At 52.0% G+C, this 19,735-nt stretch overlaps 1 protein-coding gene across 1 annotated transcript in view; it reads left to right on the top strand.

The window, feature by feature from the left end:
• The first annotated feature begins 204 nt into the window (after positions 1-204).
• Positions 205-19,735, top strand: part of RAP1GAP2 (RAP1 GTPase activating protein 2) — a 212,587-nt gene continuing 193,056 nt past the window's right edge. Inside the window, exons 1-2 of the mRNA XM_068529854.1 lie at positions 205-254; positions 10,456-10,572. Of these exons, the coding sequence (XP_068385955.1) occupies positions 205-254; positions 10,456-10,572 (167 nt within the window). The remainder of the gene's footprint in view (positions 255-10,455; positions 10,573-19,735) is intronic.

Genomic DNA, 19,735 nt, shown 5'->3' on the forward strand with positions numbered 1-19,735 from the left:
AGGGGCGGGGCCGGCGGCCGCCCTGGGGGTGGGGGATGCGCGCTGCCGGCCGCGCCGCCTGGGCTACGGCCGAGTCGCCTCGCGCCCCCCCCCGCCCGCCGGACCCGCGCCGCGGAGCGCGCCCTCGGCACTGGCCTGCGGCAGCCGGAGCCGCCTCCACCGTGCGGCCCGCGGCGGAGAGGGAGTTGGCGCCGGCCGGGAGGCATGGCGGGTCGCCGGGCGCCGGGGGAGAAGCGCTGGCAGCTGGTGCGCTGGTGAGTGAGCACCGGAGGGCGCGGGGCCTGGTGCGGGCGCGAACCCGCGCGCCCCGCGTGCTGAGGCTGGGCCGGGCGCGGGAAGAAGCGGGGGCGCTGGCCCGAAGTTTCTTCTCGAGTGGAGGCAGCGGGGCCGGGTTTAAGGAGAGGCGCTGCGCTACCTGGTCATCCCCATCCGGCGTCTCCGAGCTTGGTCTTTGCGGTTCTCCAGAGCGAGCGTCGCCGGGACCCTGGACCGTGTTCCTGACGTCAGGCTTTGGAGGGACCCCGGTCCTCCTTACAGACGCGTTGCGGGGTTTCCTCACTTTCCTCCCCGCGCCTTAGCTCTCTTTGTGCAGTGGGGCTCCCCCTCCTACCCTCATTCCTTCTGCTGCTCGGGGTCGGGCCACGGACTGGGCCCCGCCCAAGAGGGCACGACCTACAATTCTCATCTCTCCTGTTCAAGGAGGTGCTTCAGTTCACCTACACGCGGACCGGTGGTTGTGGGCACTTGAGGGATATGGTGTTTGAGAAGGGGGGCCTAGGAAGGGAGGGAAGAGGTCTCCGTGTAGGTGGGTGGTTGCCTCTACCCTCACCGAGTCCTGCCCAGGCTGGGAAATCAGAGCCTGCTGGTGTCAGGTCTCGAGACTGCAGGCCAAGAGGGTTTCAGACGCATCGCAAAGGGGTTGGGCGCATGTCCCCGTTGTCTGAATGTTCAGGGCTGGGTTGGGCCCATGTCCCCGTTGTCCAAATGTTCAGGGCCGTTTCAACCAGGGGCCTGACCTCTGCTTGGCGGAACTTAGAATGCAGGGCAGCCTGCTCAGCCCACTCCTGCCCTGGAAGGACTCCAAGAATGTCTGGCTGGGACCCCTCCCCATCGCAAATCATCCCACCCAAACCAGGGCCAGGAGCATCTTTGAAGTAGCATTCCGGAACACTTCTCACCAGGTACATTCTGTAGCCTGAATACAAAGAACAACAATAATATCGTTAATAATAGCAACCTGGCTTCCAGAGCACTTCCTACTGGCTTTACCATAATCAGGCATTGATTCAGTTACTCTTCACAGTGATACTCAGGGGACGGCATTAGCACACCCCTCTTTCAGATGAGGAAACTGAGGCTCAAGAAGGAAAGTGGTTAATCAATGTCACCCAGCAAGCAAGTGACAGAGTCAGGGTTTGAACTCAGGGCTTCCCCAGGGGCTTAACTCCTCCTCTGTTTTGCTTCGTATTTCCCGAACACAGGGCCTGGCTGCCCATCCAAGTTCACATTGTCAAAAAAATCTCAACATGTCAGAGCAGGAGGGGGGTCAATGGGTCAGCCTGCTCAGCCCATCCCGCCTTTCAAGGGTTCCAGGAATCAAAGTCCAAATAATCAAAATTATTATTTAGCAGTGGAGCTACTCTTCAGATGAAACCTCAGTACATAAATCAGATAAAAGTAGAGTTAATGTTTGAAGATCTGGTAGGGAGTGGGCAGTTACTTAGTGCCCTCTACCTGGAAAGGAGGCACCACCCTAGGACCCCAGAACTTCCCAGATCACTTTGTGCAGTTTGATTCCTTCCCTCACTTCATGGAGGAGGAAACAGGAAGAGTTTTAAAGGGGCAGAGCTTGGATTCCTGCTCTGACTCTCTCTGCCCTGATGCCTGTCTGGGTTGGATCTTGGGCTGAACCTGATGAAGCATAAATCATTATTAATACCCTAATTAGATTTTTAAAAAATTTTTATTTATTTGTTTTTTATTATTTATTTTATTTATTTATTTTGGCTGCACCGGGTCTTAGTTGCGGCACACGGGATCTTCATGGCATGTGGGATCTTTTTTTTTTTTTAGTCATGGCAGGTGGACTTCTTAGCTGTGGCATGCATGCAGGATCTAGTTTCCCGACCAGGGATCGAACCTGGGCCCCTTGCATTGGGAGTGCGGAGTCTTACCCATTGGACCACCAGGGAAGTCGCTAGAACCCTAATATAGGTTTTAGGTCACCTTTCACTCCTGGGTAAAAAAGCCCATTGCTCTGAGAAGGTCCTGAAGACGTGACTTGAGTGATCAGACAGCCTGGCAGGGAGCACTCTTTTATTTTTTTAAAAGAAATTTATTTATTTATTTATTTTTGGCTGCGTTGGGTCCTCTGTTGCTGCGTGTAGGCCTTCTTTAATTGCGGTGGGCAGGGGCTACTCTTCCTTGTGGTGCGCAGGCTTCTCATTGCAGTGGCTTCTCTTGTTGTGGAGCATGAGTTCTAGGCGAGCGGGCTTCAGTAGTCATGGCGCGCGGGCTTCAGTAGTTGTGGCACGCAGGCTCAGTAGTTGTGGCGCACAGGCTTAGTTGCTCCGTGGCGTGTGGGATCTTCCCAGACCAGGGTTCAAACCCATGTCCCCTGCATTGGCAGGCAGATTCTTAAGCACTGCGCCGCCAGGGAAGCCCTGGCAGGGAGCACTCTTGAAGGCAAGACACCTTCTGAACTCCATGGCACACTCCCAACATGATCAGCCTTGGCCCCTGCTTCCAGGATTTCAGATTGAGTCAGTTTTCTCAATTCAAATTGGCTTACGAGAAAAAGGGAGTTTACTAGTTTATGTAACTGAAAACACCAAGGACTCTCCATGTTTCAGGCAAAACTGGATTCAAGTGCTCAAATAATGTCACCAAATAATGCCCTACTCTCTCTGTCCTTTCTCTTTCCTCTGTTCCCTTTTTATTCCCTTGTGGAAGTGCGGTGGCTCTCAGGAGCTGCAGGCAACCCTCCAGATGACTAACCCTCCTGGAAAGACAGCTTCCCTTTCTCAGCTGTTCTAGTAGAAGTTTCAGAATGTCATTCCATTGGCCTGTTTTGGGTCACATGGCCATCCTTCAGCCAATCACCATGGCAAGGGGGATGGACTGCTCATATTGGCCAGGCTGGGTCATGCGCTCATCCTGGGAACTGGGGGCTGGGGTTAGCTCCACCCAAACAACAAAATTTTGAGTGGGAGAGAGGGTGGTGAATACTCATTGGGCAACAAATATGTCTGATGTCTACTTACTCTTTTAGAGCAGCTCTTGCTTTGGAGGCTCCTCCTCCAAACTCTCCATAAAGTACCAAAAACTAAATTAGAATTTGGTTGGGTTCTTTAGCTCAAGTTATTAGATATGTATGACTTTTTAGCTTCTGATTATTTCTGAGGGCCTGTTGCCCAGTTTCTGATGGTGGGGCTTCAGATCTGGGAGAAGGAACTGACAGAGGCTAGAGGCTAAGGCTGTGTGAGTACTTGAAAAACATTGCAAAGTGCTCTGGCAACATTCTTTTTACTGACTGTAAAGTATTCCATTCTAAGTTGAACCATAATTTCTTTGTCTAGCCTCTACTGATGACCTTTTAGGGAATTTTTTTTTTTTTTTTTTTTTAGGGAATATTTTTATATTATAAACATCACTGCAGTGAACTTATACCCATGCAAACATGTGCAAAGATAATGGTTGGATATATTCCCCAAAGTGAAATTGCAGAGTGAAAGCACATGCACATTGTGAAAGATACTGCCAACTTGATCACCAAAGAAATTGTACTATTTTATATTATCTCCAGTGATGTGTAAGTTGCCACAATTTTGCTCACACTGACAGTTAACAAACTTTTAAATCTTGGCCCATGTCACCGGTGAAAAATGGTCTCTCATTGTTGTTTTAATTTTTATTTCTTATATAAGTTGATTTTTTTATGTTTATTGGTCATTTGTGTTTCTCTTTTTGTAAACTCCTGATTTGCTTCCTTTGTCCTGTTTTCCCTGTTGATTTGCTCATTATATATATATTTTTTCATATTAATCTGCAAAAACTCTTTATCATGGAGATGTCTTTTTTATTTCTTAGTAAATTTTATATTTTAGAACCGTTTTATTTTTTTTAAGATTTTTTTTTTTATGTGGACCATTTTAAAAGTCTTTATTGAATTTGTTACAGTGTTGCTTCTGGTTTTTTTTTTTTTTTTTATGTTTTGGTTTTTGGCCATGAGGCATATGGGATCTTAGCTCCCTGACCAGGGATCGAACCCGCACCCCCTGCGTTGGAAGGCGAAGTCTTAACCACTGGACTGCCAGGGAAGTCCCTAGAACAGTTTTAGATTTACAGAAAAATTGAGAAGATAGTACAAAGAGTTCCCGTATACCCGACACCCAGTTTCCCATATTATTAGCTTCTTACATTAGTATGGTACATTTGTTACAATAATGAACCAACGTTGATATATTATTTTGACCAAGTTCCATAGGTTATTTAGATTTCTTATGTCCTTTTTCTGTTATAGGGTCCCATCCAGATACCACACTGCATTTAGTAATTAACGTAATTCCTCTTCTCGGCTGTGACAGTTTCCTGGACTTTCCTTGTTTTTGATGACTTTGAAAGTTTTAAGGAGTACTGGTCATATTTTGTAGAATGTGCCTCAATGGGGATTTGTCTGATGTTTTTCTCATTATTAGATTGGGGTTATGAGTTTTGGGGGAAAAAGACCACGAGGCTAGAGTGCCATTTTCATGCATCATATCAAGGATACATACTATCAACATAGCTTATCAATGTTGATGTTGACTTTGATCACCTGGCTGAGGTAGTATTTGTCAGTCTTCTCCACTGTAAAGTTGCTCCCCTTCCCCTTTCTATAGCGTATACTCTTTGGAAGGAAGTTACTCTGTGAAGCCCATGTCTAAGTAGAGTGGAGTTATGGTTCACCTCTTTGAGGGCAGAGTGTTTACATATATTGTTTGGAATTCTTCTGCACCCAAGATTTGTCTCTTTCCTCCCCATTTATTTAGTTATTCAATCATGTATTTATATTAGTATGCACTATTAGATATTTGTTTATTTTAACAACGGCTTTATTGGAAATCATGTGCCACACAACTTACCCAAAGTGTAAAATTCAGTGAGAATATATTCACAGGGTTGTGCAACTATCACCATAGTCAATTTTAGAACATTTTCATCATCCCCCAAAGAAATCCCATAACCTTCAGCAGTCCCTCTCCTCCATTTCCTCCCACCCCACTCTCCCCCAGCCTTAAGCAACCGCTAGTCTCCTTTCTCTCTCTATGGTTTTGTCTATTCTGGACATCATTTCATATAAATGGAATCCTACAGTATGTGGTCCTTTGTGACTGGCTTCTTTCACTTAGCAAAATGTTTTCAAGGTTCAGGTTTCAATGCCTGCCTGACCTTCCCCAAAAATAAGTGTAACCTGTAAAGTGCCTGACCCTTCTCTCTTTTGGTGATGGGTTGCATCCTCCTGGAGGTGTCGCCCACCTCCACAACTGGGGGACTCTTACTATGAGCAGCTTCTACCCCACCACCCCTTCTCATTCCTTTCAAAATGTCCCGGACTATGCCCAGGTCTTGATGCCTACTTTTCCAGGGATAATCTGAGAAGCTGGTTCTTGCTAAAGTTTTTTTTTTAATTCTTAAAAATTTTGGCTGCATTGGGTCTTCGTTGCTGTGCGCGGGCTTTCTCTAGTTGCGGCGAGCGGGGGCTACTCTTCGTTGCGGTGCGTGGACTTCTCATTGCGGTGGCTTCTCCTGTTGCAGAGCACGGGCTCTAGTCACAAGGGCTTCAGTAGTTGTGACTCACGGGCTCTAGAGCACAGGCCCAGCAGTTGTGGTGCACGGGCTTAGTTGCTCCGCGGCATGTGGGATCTTCCCGGACCAGGGCTCGAACCCGTGTCCCATGCATTGCCAGGCGGATTCTTAACCACTGTGCCACCAGGGAAGCCCCTTGCTAAAGTTTTAATGGCTGCTCGTGCTTTACAAGGTTGACCCTTTGCAGTATTTAATCTCCTTCTGTGTACTGTTCAATAGAATTTCAGGTACAAAACAGATTAATAGGGAAGATATTTGGGGATGGATGGTGTTCTGTTTTTCCTATATTTAATGAAGTGCAGTGCAGCAAATACACTCACTAAGTTAACAAATTGGATTCATTAATGGAGATCATCTGTGTCAGAGCATTCTGTGGAAGAAACTGCCCAAGAACGTAGTGAGTTGATCACTGTGGCTGTTGTGATTTTTATGGAAACTGGCTCAGTCGAACAGGGTGCTGGGTGAGGGTGTGGCAGGGATTTCAGAGATGATCAGACACAGTCTTAGCACTCTAGCAGGGAGACAGACAGGCACATAAATAACTCACGCGGGCAGAGAGCGATGTTGTGATCAAGGATAAGCAAAGCATCCCTGGAAGCGTGGAGCAACTTTGGATGCTGGCTTGGGGCGTGGGGACAGATTTTTAGAGGCAGTGTGGTTTGAGCAGTTGGGGTGGGGTAGGGCAAGATGCAGATGGAGGGAGGGCGGCTGAGATCTGAGCACAGCCTGAACAAAGGCTCCGAGGTAGGAAAAGGCAGGGCATCTTTGGAGAAGGACAAACAGATGGGGAATGCAGGGGTCTGTATGCGTGAATGTGGGCGGGGGTGGGGGGAGGCATGTAACGGTGGGAAAGGCTGGCGGGGAGCAAAGTGGGGAAGAATTAGACCTCTCAGGTGAGCCGTTTGGAGGACGGTTGATACGTGGTGGGAAACCACGAACCTTTTTGGGCCGGGGAGGAGCTGACAAGATCTGTGTTGGGAAGTGAGGGCTGGTATGGAGGAGGAAAGGATGTGTGTGTGCACGGAGGGGACTGGATGCCAGGGGCTGAAGGTGCAAAGAAGGCCTGCCTCTGTTGCTTCCTGCGTGTGTGACCTTGGACAAGTTCACTTCCGTCCCCTGAACCTCTTCTTCCTCATCTCTAAAATGGGTTCCACCGGTTCTGAGGGGTTTGATATGAAGCTTGGAGGAGAGAGTGCAGGGAGTGGGTTTGTCTGTCGTTGGTGAAGCAGGTAAAGCCAGTGACTGGTGAGGACTGATGAGGATGGTGGGGAGGAAAGGAGATAATGATGACCACGTGACAGAAGCTTCCCTGGCATTATCTCATTTAATCATCTTAACAACCCTTCAGAGTGGGTGTTATTAGTACTCCCATTTTACAGATGAGGATTCAGGGACTCACAGTGGAAAAATCACTCACCTGAAGCTGGGAAGTAGAATCCAGGTCAGGGTGCCTGCAAAGAGTGGAGGACAGTCCCCTCCACCGGCCTTGGGGAGATGGGAGTCGGGGAGAGGAGGGGTGGCTATGGCAAGGAGGGGGAGTGCATATTGAGGAGCCCAAGGATGGGGAAAGGCACAGAAACTCATCATCAGAATAGGATGGGATTAATCAGGGCAGGCTTCCTGGAGGAGACAAGTTTTGAGCGAGGTTTTATAGGACAGGAGTCATCTTGGGGCAGGAAGCAGGTCATGGAGGAAGGTCATGTCCCAAACTGAAGTCATAAAGTCATGATCTTCCCTCCCAAACTTGTCCTTGTCCAGCTTGAATGGCACTGCAGCCAGATGCCCGCACAAACCAGGAACTCAGGAACAACTTTGTTGCCTGTCTCCCCTTCACCCATGTCCAACCCATCCCCCGGACCAGTGGACACTACCTCCTTTGCTCACTTGAGTCCTCCCATTTCTCTCCATCTCCAGCACTATCCTCTGTACAAACCAGCACTGTCCCACTTGGACCCCTGCAAGAACATCTAACCTGGCTACCTTGCTCTTTTCCACCAGGATGATCTTACTGAAATGCCCATCAGATCATATCGAAGAGAGTGAAGGGAGACAGGCGGGGACCAGATGCTTTGGTTTGGGAGACCATAGGAGCAATGAAAGCCCTCTGCCCTCCAGCAACGTGCATTCTGGGAAATCTCCTCCCCCAGCAAATAGCCTGTGCCCCATCGGGCAATATCAGAGCACCTGCACAATTTTTTCTTTTCATAGCACTTTATGCAGTTTGTAATTTCATACACAGGGACACACACACACACAATTAAACATTTGGAATAATAGGTAATACCTCTCCTGTATAAAAAGACACACTGTTAAAAAGTCACTCCCCTATCCCCGCCATTCCCCCAGCTCTCCCTTACCCCCACCCAGGAAGCTACTTTTATTAGCTTCTGTGTCTCCAGAATTTCTACATATGAAGATAAGCAAATAGGAATTCCTACTTTCTTCTTTCCCCATTTTTAAACATAAAGTACACATACTGCCCTTTCTGCACTTGATTTTTATTCTCTTAACAACATATCCTGGGGCTTCCCTGGTAGCACAGTGGTTAAGAATCCGCCTGCCAATGCAGGGGACATGGGTTCGAGCCCTGGTCTGGGAAGATCCCACATGCCGGGGAGCAACTAAGCCCGTGCGCCACAACTACTGAGCCTGCGCTCTAGAGCCGTGAGCCACAACTACTGAGCTCGCGTGCCACAACTACTGAAGCCCGCGCGCCTAGAGCCCATGCTCCGCAACAAGAGAAGCCACCGCAATGAGAAGCCCGCGCACCGCAATGAAGAGTAGCCCCCATTCACCTCAACTAGAGAACAGCCCGCGCACAGCAACGAAGACCCAAGCAGCCAAAAATAAAAATAACTAAATAAATTTTTTTTTAAAAAGTGTTTTAATTGAGGGCATTCTCTGTGTGCTATCATGCAAAGATCTCCAGGATACATTGTTTTTTTGTTTTTTTACATAAATTTATTTTATTTAATTTATTTACTTTTGGTTGCGTTGGGTCTTCGTTGCTGCGCGCGGGTTTTCTGCAGTTGCAGCAAGCGGGGGCTACTCTTCATTGCGGTGCGCGGGCTTCTCATTGCGGTGGCTTCTCTTGTTGCGGAGCATGGGCTCTAGGCGTCCAGGCTTCAGTAGTAGTGGCACACAGGCTCAGTAGTTGTGGCACACGGGCTTAGTTGCTCCCCGGCATGTGGGATCTTCCCAGACCAGGGCTCGAACCCTTGTCCCCTGCATTGGCAGGCGGATTCTTAACCACTGCGCCACCAGGGAAGTCCCTAAAACACTTTTTATGTCTGCACACTGTTTTACTGTATGGATGCACCGTAATTTATTTAACCAACCCCCTGCTGATGGGTGCTTGGGCCATTCCCTGTCTTGTCATTATAAACAGTGCCACGGATTACCTTGTCCAACATGCTAGAATCTGTAGGTAAATTCTCTGAAGGGGGATCACTGGATCACAGAGGAATTACATGTATAATTTAGACAGATGTTGTCAGGCTATCCATCAGAGGGCTTATACCAATTGACAATCCCACTGGCAATGTATGAGAGGGCCTGTTTAAAATGATATATTGTTCACGTGATTATTTGATGGCTTCTCTCCCCACAAAACTGTAAACTCCAGGATGGCAGGGATTATGTATCTTTTGCTCATTGTCATGGGCACTCAATAAATACTGAATTAATGGACAGATTTATGATTCTACCAGGAATGGGTGGCCAGGGTGGGTGAGATCCTTTCGTGTTCACCTTGCCCAGTCCAGCTTCCCCGATCCTTGCTCTGGGCTGATTGTCGATCCAGAGGGTGGCTGGGACCCTGTGAGTGACCCTTGAGGTTCTGGAAGATCTAGTCCTGACATCTGACTCATGACCCCCACTCCAGAGCAGACTTTCTCCTGCTGTGAACTCAAGAAATCCAATGTCTCAGTCTTATAAAGGGCTTGGAGAATGGACCCTTGTCTGATGCTTGAATCCCCTGCCCAGCGTCTGCTTACATACCTCTGGTGACAGGGATCTCACTCCTTCCAAGTGACTCCTTTCAACTTGAGACAACTAACTTTTTAAAAATAAATTTATTTATTTTGTTTATTTATTTTTGGCTGCATTGGGTCTTCATTGCTGTGCGTGGGCTTTCTCTAGTTGCGGCGAGCGGGGGCTACTCTTTGTTGCGGTGTGCGGGCTTCTAGTCGCGGTGGCTTCTCTTGTTGCGGAGCACGGACTCTAGGCGCATGGGCTTCAGTAGTTGTGGCGCACGGGCTTAGTTGCTCCCTGGCATGTGGGATCTTCCCGGACCAGGGCTCGAACCCGTGTCTCCTGGCTTGGCAGGCAGATTCTTAACCACTGTGCCACCAGGGAAGTCCCAGACAACTAACTTGTAAAAAGTTTTTCCATCTATTGAGTTGAAACCTGCTCCCTGAAGCTGCCTCTTCTTCAGGGAATTTTAACTGCGGCTCTTTGGAAACAGGGCTTTCTGGCAGACGAGCAGGGGGTATATTTGGGGACAGGTACCTCTCATCTATCATTTTCTAGCAAGTAGGGCCAACTCCCAAAGGATCCCTGCAGAGCCCTGCCTGCCCACCTCCTCACTCTCTCCTGTCTTGCCCGCAGGTATGTGCAGGAAGGGCGGTTCCGAATTGAGGAGAGGACACTGACAGCCTTCCAATGGCTCTACAGCCCCCAGCAGCATCGCATCCTCAGCCGTGCTGACCTTGAGTCTCCCTCCAGGTAAGGGGACCCACTGCCCTTACTCTCATCCTTCCTCCAGGCCCCTCCAGTTGGTACTTATTATGCAGCCAGCCCCACACTGGTCCATAAACTCCCAGTGGGGAACCACGGCCCTCAGTAGCAGAGAGGCCTTCCAGGGTCTTTGAAAGAGTCTGTCAGTCGGGGTGCTTGAAAGAGTCTGTCAGCCGGGGTGCCTGTCCAGCCTAGAATGCGCTGAGTGATTTGAGGCAAGTCATTGCCTTTGCTTTCTCCTCCGTAAAATGGGTATGATCATATTTTCCCTGCCTTCTATCAGGAAGATCATGAATCTCAAGTGAAATGATGCCTGGAGATCATCAGCTGGTTCCTCTTATTTTATATTTTTGGCCACACCGCATGGCATGTGGGAATCTTAGTTGCTGGACCAGGGATAGAACCTGTGCCCCCTGCAGTGGAAGCGCAGAGTCTTAACCACTGGACTGCTAGGGAAGTCCCGCTGGTTCCTCTTTAAGAGGGACAGCGGCTGGCATATTTGCTGGGCAGTCCCTGCTTTGACCTGGGTAGAGCCAGCCCTTCCTTTCTTGTCACTCTCCTCCGCCATGCCAGAGAACCCAGCTGGGATCCTGAGTCCAGGTGAGGGGCACCCAGCTTCCTGCTCCCAGGCTCCTTCCCGCGCACTCTTCCTCCACACTGTGGACAGACATGAGCCGTGTTAGCAATCTCGATGGAGATGTCCCTGGGAGCCCTGCTGCTGCCACACCCCTTCCCAAGGCTTCTGCTAGACCTGACCCAGGGCCTTTCTTCCCACTTTCCCCATCAAAACTTCTTTGCACCAGCTTCTAAATTAGCAGGCCCCTTGAAGCCAAGAAAGAACAGGTCTTTCCTCCCAGGGGTGGAAAAGAAGAATGGAAGTGATGTCATTTGGGGGTACACCATGTGCTGGCCAGCAAGAGAACAGGGACAATGCTCTTACCGCATCTCCCCAAACCGGCCCCAGGAATAAGGTTCAGAGATGATGGGAGACTTCACCTACCCAGACATCTGCCAGGAGTCATGTTTAGCTAAGAGCAATGCATGTGCTCTCTCGTCTCAATGACGATTTCAGAAGGTACAGGAAGCAGTGAGGGGGACAGGTATTCTGGATCCAGTTTTCCCCAAAGAGGAAGAATTAATTGGATGATGATGTGATGTGACAGGAAACCTGGGAAAGGTGACTCAGACCACCTGGGAACTCTTGATATTCAGGAGATGGGAGGTCAGACAAATGCCCTAAACTCTAGGGGGCAGATTTCAAATCATGCAGAGAAAAGACGGAAAAGGCTCTAGAGCTTGAGGCAAGAGTATCAGGAAGGGTGTGGCAATGTGATCCTGAATGTACAGTTGTGAATGCTTGCAGGGACAGAGAAGGAGGCTGTCCTGGGAAAATGCTGGTGAAGCACAGACATGAAGGGCACATGGTCGGAATTAGTTTCAGGCAACGTACAAAGCCCTATTGTGAGCCAAGCACCATCTGACGTAAAGCAGCTTCTTCCTCACCTCCTTTCCTTTCGTCAAAGCTCTCCACTACCTGACATTATCTTATTTGCCTATTTGTTCATTGCCTGTGGCTCCCCTGGAATGTGAGGTCCATGAGGGCAGGGCCTTTTCCCTCTTGCCCTCTTCTGTATCCCGAGGTCCTAGCCCAGAGAAGGAGCTCATTAATCAGGCACCAGGTGAAGGACAAATGAACATAATGCAGGCTCACCGGTAGGAAGGCTGGAAGGGAAGCTAGCTCCAAGACTGATGTGGGCCAGCTAGCTATACCCGCCCAAGATAACAGCCAGGGAAGAAGAGGAGGGTGGACCTCCTGCTCACGAAGGTGGCTTGAGGCTAACCTTTTTTGAGCCAAAGAACAAGAATGCTCTTCAGAGTCACAGGAGCCCAGTTGAGTCCATGGCAGAGGGAAGCAATTATAAGATAGGAAGGATGCAGTCATTCAAAATAACTTCAGCTTTCATACCTGGGAAGGCTACCTCCCAGGAGACTTGAAGAGGAAGCTGCCATAGCTCTGTGACTCAGCACTCAAAAAATTAACTATTATTCTTATATCACAAAAGTTGTACTAACTTCTGTGTGTTTATTATGCGTCATGTTGTAAATGCTTTGCAGGAATAAATTGATTTAATCTTCATAACAATGCTATGGTCTAGGTACTGTACTCCCCATTTATCAGATGACAAAGCTGAGGCTCAGGGTAAGTGGCAGTGCTTGCAACCACTATGCGCACTGCCTCTCAGAGAATGAGGCATGTGCCCCAAAGTGGGAGATGGCGAAGGTAATTTTTATCATTGCAGAGAGGAAATAAGTCCACGAACCATAAATAAGTGAGCTTAGCATCATTCCTGGTCAGGTTTCAGAGTCTGTTATTAAAGAGATGGTTTGGGGGCACTTAGAAAAGAAAGAGATGGAGGACCAGCAGCAGTGAGTGAATTCCCTGGGAACCCATCCTGCTGGGGGAAGCTTATTTGCTTTTCTGATTAGTTTTCTAGACTAGAAGGTAGGTTGGGGGTGGTAAAGCAGGAGACAGTGGTTCTGAGTTTCAGCAAGAAATTGTTCTTTTCTTCCCATCAAAGCCTACAGGTGACACAGAGGAATGTGGGCTGGGGGAGGGCACAGCTAGGGAGGTTGATGAGTGGGCTGCCCTTGCTGAGTCTGCTCAGTGTGTTCATGAGGGACTTGGTGAGGGAGGATGTGGACAGCATGCCGGTGACATTGCCGATGGCAGGAACCTAGGCACCATCCCAACGGACAAGATGGCACAGTTGGACCCGAAGTGCCCTGGAGGCTTGGAGTCCAGGTCCAAGTCTAGAAGGTACAGTTTAACCGAAATAAAGGAGAAGTCTATTTTGGCCTCCAATCTTGTCTGCACCTGGGCAGCAGGCTGAGGGGATCAGCTGTCTGAGAGGTTCCAGTTGACTAGAAGCTTGGGTATGGCCCCATGTTTTAAGAAAATGCTCGTGTCTTGGGGCTGCAAGAGCTCAGGGCAGAGTCCAGAGCTGAGGAGGAAAGTCCTGCTATTTTGTCTCAGACTAAGAGGAATGCTCTATCATTTCCTCATTTATTTTGTGGACAGAGATTGAGCACATTCTTCTGCTAATACCATGCCGATGTTACCCTTGAATGGCTGAGCAGGTTACATTTTGGGGTGATGGGCTAGGCTGCTGAAGGGACTCAGAGGGTGGGTTGGCCACCCGCCTTTTTGCTTTCCACCCTGCTCCAGGTCAGGCCCTGGGGTTATGATGCCTTGTCTTAAGGAAGACAAGGGTCCTGCCTCCATGGGACACACATTCTAGTGGGAGAGACAGACTATAGACGCATAGACAAGAGAATATCTTGAGATGATCAGAGTGCTGAACAAACTGAAACAGAGCATCAGATAAAGAGTGACCAGTGGGTGTGTGGGGAGTTTGGAAGAGGTGGATGGCCTCTCTGAGAAGGTGACATTTGAGCTGAGTCCTGAAAGACTCAGGGGGCAGACATATGGAGAAGCTGCTGGTGAGGGGTGTTGAATAAAGGCTGGGGAGGGGCACAGGAGATGGGAAGTGAAACAGCAGTTACAAGGCCCTACCTATGTTCCAGAAGCAGGAAGCTGTTGTGGCCAGAGCAGAGTGAGGCCATGGCCAGCAGATGGAAAGGATGCAGATTTCCATGCAATTAAATGAAGGGCTTTTTAACATGTAGAACTGCCTGAATACAGCGTGGGCTGCCCCCTGAGGGAGTGGGCTTCCCATCACTGAGATGTGCAAGCCATATTCAGAGGCCGTCCTCCGTGGAGGTTAGGGAGGAAGACTCAAGCGTCTCAAAGGCTCCCTAGGGGCACCCTTCCTGCCTTCAACGCCTTCAAGTTCAGGAGCACCCTTGGTTTGGCCAAAGCTGGGAGGATGGCTGTGCAGCGAATGAATGAAAGCTCCCGGCTGCCAGGTCGAAGGCGGGGTGGGGTGGGGGGGCAGTTTCAAGGACTCTGGCAGTCCCTGAAACCTCCCACTTCCAAGTCCAGATAGCACTGAACCCCCTCTCCAGCCCCACCGCACGCAGAGCTGGCGAGAACCGCGGTGTCTTCCTCAATCCACCAGGAACCCGCAGATCTTTCCTCACCTCCGTTCCCCACCGGCCCGGGCCCCATCCTCCAGGAACTTCTGTGGGCCGGTGGGCTGTCCCCTCCTCCGCTCCCCTGGGTCCCTTGGGCGCGCCTGCCCCTCCCCGCGCCTTTGTTCCCGAGGAGCCGCCTCGGGCAGTCCCCTGGCGGTGGCGACGGGAGCATCCCGCGGGCGCCGCACCCCGCACTCGCCGTGCCGGCCCCGCCTCCGCCCCCGCGCCCTCTCCTGCCGCTCGTGCCCGCCCCTTCGTCTCCCCCCCACTTTCCGGCAGCTACGCGGCTGCGGCGCGGGGTGAGTCGGGTGGGCACTGCCGGAACCGGGGCGCGGACCCAGGCGGCGGCGTCGCGGAGGGCGGCAGGAGGGCCCCGCCTCGGCCAGGCGCGGGCTTTCCCGCGGCGAGCGCGGCTCCGGAGGCTGGGGCGCGACTGCCAGGTGTGCGCGTGGCGGCGACGGCGGCGGCGGCGGGCAGGGGAAGCCGCTTTGTGCCCGGCGAGCCGCGGCCGGGGTGCGCGCGTGCGCGCCGCGGTGACGGTGCGCGCGGCGGGGCGGGCGGCCAGGGCAGCCCGTCGCCGAGGAGGAGGGGGCTCGCTGCCGGATGGAGAAGGGGGACGCCGCCGCCGCGGGCACACGGGCCGAGAGAGCCGCCGCGACAGACTGTTGCCATTCCGTCCACGTCGAGGAGTGAGCCCCGGGCGCCGGCTTCACAGAAGGTCAGCGGATTCGGGGCTGGGTGGTAATCCCGTAGTCAGCAGGGATCAGGACGCGAGTCCTGGGTGGGTCTGAACCCAGGGTGGAATTGGGGTGTATGTTGTGAGTGCAAATGCAGGTGTTTGCAAAGAGAAATCAGCTCGTGTGGACGCGTGTGAGCCCTGCGCTGCGATTCCACGGATCAGTTCAGCGTAGTGGGTTGTTTGGGAGGCGGGGTGACTGTCCTCAGACATCCCTACGGGTGGGTCATGGCGCACACACATCCTGTATGGAGTGTGTAGCTGACCGAGGTGGAGAAGCTGACCGAGGTGGAGCTCAGAGGTGGGGTGTTTACAGGTGGTGGTGAAAGGAAAAAACCAGGACCCCCAGGAGGACCCTGTAGCTAGGCTGGGTTGGTTTGTTTTTTTCCGAAAGGACATAAACCCCACCCCATGCCCGCTCCAACCTGTGCCTGTTGCAGGGAGGGGAGCTAGGATGGTGGAGTGCTGTCTGAGAGGTCTTTGTGGACCTTTGGGGCCGGGCCAGGATCATCAGCCTGATGCTCATTTCTGGAGGCCCTGGTGGATGAGCTTGGGGTGCCTGCCTTGGGTGGGGGTCCAGGGCACGCTGGGTGTCCTGACCTGGGAGCTGGTTGAGGAGGACATCCTTCTTTCTCCTCATCTGTTTTCTATAGCTGCTCTACACCCTTCTTAACAAACCAAAGGGCATTTATATGCAAGTGGGGTTTGGGCTCTGAATGCGGGGATCTGCCTCTGCTGAGTGGCCCCCATCGGAGCAGCCTCCATAGGGAATAATAGGGTTGTCCTGGGCTGGGCGCCAGGTCCCTCTGGTTCTTTTCATGCTTTGTGACCCTGGGGCTGTCCCTTAAGCCCCAGGCGCCTCAGTTTCCCATGGAGAGGGGAGAAGGCACCGCCCCGCCCCGTTCTTCCCGCTGCAGAGTGAGGAGTAAACAGAGAGCTCACAGCTGCCTGGGGCTGGGAGGCTGGGAGTGACTCAGGGCATGTGAGGTCCCCAGCAGTGTTTTCCCACTGGAAAGTCCCAGCACATCTTTGAGACCTGGGCAGGAGTTGGGGGAAGCTCTGCCCTCACCTCCAAGCGAGTGTGTTGGATTTTCTGAGTGTGGGGCAGGGTGGGTATCTGCTAGATCTGGCTGCTCAGGCTTCCAGAAACTACCTCAGGTTCCCCCTCCTTTCTAAGATGTTGAGGACTGGGGAGGGGGCAGGGTGTGGGAAGGATTGGATGGGATGGGGGACTTAGAGTCACCAAATTTCTGGGCAGAGGCAGTTGCTAAAGTTGAGTAGGGCCAGGGCACAGCTAGCTGGGAATCCCGCTCAGCCCAGGCTGTTAGGCGATTTGTCGGGAGGTGGCCTCAGTTCCAGAGAAGATGACCCTGCTGCTGCAGGCATCCCGTCCCCACGCCGACCATGATCCTGTCTGGATCAAGTGTGGCTGAGCCACTGTGGTTCAGAGTGACTTGAACCTCGAGGGAAGGGGACCCCAACATGGATGGTGGTGGCAGCAGCAGAGCAGACCTGGGTTGCATCCCAGCTCCACCACTCTCTGTGTTTCCACCTGTGTTCCCCCAAAGCAGAACCCGAGGATGCATTCTTTTTATCTTACTACCTCTCTGTCCTGGGAGGTCTCCTGAGAAGCCTTACGGGATGCGTTTCAGAACTGCCCTGTTGGGGAGAGAAACAGGGACGTGTGCATCCATCAGCTCTGTTCCGTCCGTGGACATTAACTCCCGCGTGCTTCCAGGCTGCACGTGTGAGGCCCCAGTGGGTTCGTGTGGGCATCCCGCACTGCGGCTTCAAAGACGGTCCCGCTGGGTCCTCGAAGAAGCATTGCCATGTGTGCTCTCAAAGCCTGCAGGGAACCGGTCATTGCAGAAGTCGCTGGAGTAAGAAGTGGGATCGAGAGGGTCTGAAGTCCACCCTGAGGTGTCCGACACTGCATGACCTTGGGAAAATTTCCTATCTTCTCTGAGCCTCAGTTTCCTTATCTGGGGGTTACGGGTATTAAATAAAATACTACTAAGTTTTTGAACATGGTGGTGGGTCCATAGCGAGAGCTCTGTGAATGGAATATTTCTGTATATTTGGGAAGACAGCACCTTCTGGGTGGCCCAGATATTCATTCACTTAAGTGGAGGAGGGGGCTGGATTAGGTGACCTCTAAAGACCCCCCTCCTAGTCAGAGACTGTTGGGCTCAGGGGCCAGACACCTGACCTGGTCATTTCCTCCTGGAGCTGTGGCCCAGTCTCCCAGAACCCCTGAATGGCTCTGCTTCGCATTCTGTGGATTTGAGGTAACAATGCCAGCTGCTCATATGTGCCTTTCCCTGGGCTCTGTCCCCTGGAGGACACGGGAGCCTGGAGAGTGGGCAGAGGGGCGAGGGGAGCAGGCAGCTCAGAAGCAGGTGTTTGAAGGACGGGTGGCGAGAGGGCAGATGCTGGCGTTTGGAGCTGGCAGATGGTCGTGGGCACTGGTCTGGGCCACAGTCAGTGGGGAGGACAGGGCACGGGGTGGGGGAGGGCGAGAGAAAATGAACAGGAAGGGAGGGGAGAGCGGGTTGGCAGAGAGTGGCCCAGACTGATGGCAGAACCGGGGTTGTGGGGTGAGTCGAGGATTGGGGGGTGTCTGGAGTGGCAGGGACAGGCTGGGCCGGTGGGAGAGCGACGAGGTGGTGTGAGGGAAGGGACGGCACTGGTTGAGGATTAGTTGGGGGGGGGCCCTAGGGCATAAGCCGGGGCAGGTATCCTATTTCAGGGTACAGCACCTATAAGCTCCCTCCTCTTCCTTTTTCCAGTGCATCTACCTGCTCCTCCTGGGCCACCACCCACGTTGGCAGGTGAGGTGCTGTCAGCAAACACTTGGGTCCCGTTGTGAGCGGTGATTGGAGAAGGCGAGGATGTACCTCTGCCAAGACCCATTGCCATGGTACCACGGTGACCCTTGTCTTCCTATCCTCTCCCATCTCTGGGCAACGTGGCCCTCCCCAGGGGGAGGTTGTACAGTGGGGAAGGTGTCCAGCTGCCTCTTGCTTATGCAGGAGCAGCTCAGGCTGGCAATACAAAGGTCATGGTGTCCATCCTTCTGCCTTCAGGCAAGGTCACACCTAGCCTAGGCTGGGTGGTTGCAACAGCTACTGTCTTCATTTACAGTCATTTAAAGACTCCTCTGACCTCTGTAATTTGGGACTCCTTTTGTTTTTAATAAGTTTAGTAAAAAAAAGAATCAGTAATGCCAGCTTATCCATCTCCTCCCTTTTTATTATTTTATTTTATTTTATTTTATTTGGCCGCGCTGTGACATGCAGGATCTTAGTTCCCTGACCAGGGATTGAACCCGTGCCCCCTGCAGTGGAAGCGCAGAGCCCTAACCACTGGACCACGAGGGAAGTCCCTCCTCCCCTTTTAAAGAGCCAGATGACACTCTCTTCTTGCCCACACCTTTTTCAATGCCTTGGTGCTTCTCTAGTGAGAAGTTCTGGATCATGTCTGATCTCAGTCTGCCATGCTACACTTTCTTTTTGTTGTTGTTATTGTTTGTTTTTTTTACTGTGTTTGCCACCACGCTTTAGGCCTTATAGGTAAGTTAGAAAGAGATTCCAGTCTATCTTCTCAAGATGCAAAGTGGCCACTGGGGCTCCCAAGGCAGGTGGGACACCAAGGCAAGGACAGTGCTCTGGGGAGCCTGGCCTGAGACCTGGTTTGGGTTCTGAACTTGCTCCTGCTCTCCGGGCTGGCTGGTGTTCCACCCCCTCCCCTAGTCCAGATCCAGGGCTGTCAGCCTCCTTCCCGGGTCATGCTGGGTGCACTAGCTGGGCCCTACCAAGTCTGGGTCAGCAGATGGCATCAGGTATGGGCACCTGGGGGACCCTGCCAATGAGATGACTGGTAGTGAGCAAGAGCTGGAGGGGAGTGACAGGCAGTCAGGCACAGTGAGGTACACCTGTGCGTGCGTGTGCATCTGTACACGCGGGTCCCTGGAGGGCGTGTTGCTGGATCACTGTGTCTGCACATCTCTGGGTGGTTACCTGTGGGCCTCTGAGCATGTCTCTGTGTGCATTGTGCTGTGCCCCGGCTTATTTGTTTTCTTTTCTCTGGGTATGTGAGTTGGCCACGACCCGGCGCTCTCCAGGGTGCTTGAGGGTGTGCAGGTCTGATGGCTGGTGATACTTTACCCAGCAGGATTTCCTGGCCCCCTGAGGCCCCTGAGTCTTCTGCCCTGCCCAGCTCTGCCCTCTTTCCGGGATTCCTGTCCCTGTCCCTCCCTCTGCCTTGAGGAAATTGCTTCTCCCCCACTGGCTGTGTGGGTGCCCACTGCTGTTCAGGTGG

This window comes from Eschrichtius robustus, chromosome 20, assembly GCF_028021215.1.
Source record: "Eschrichtius robustus isolate mEscRob2 chromosome 20, mEscRob2.pri, whole genome shotgun sequence".
Taxonomy (NCBI): Eukaryota; Metazoa; Chordata; class Mammalia; order Artiodactyla; family Eschrichtiidae; genus Eschrichtius; species Eschrichtius robustus.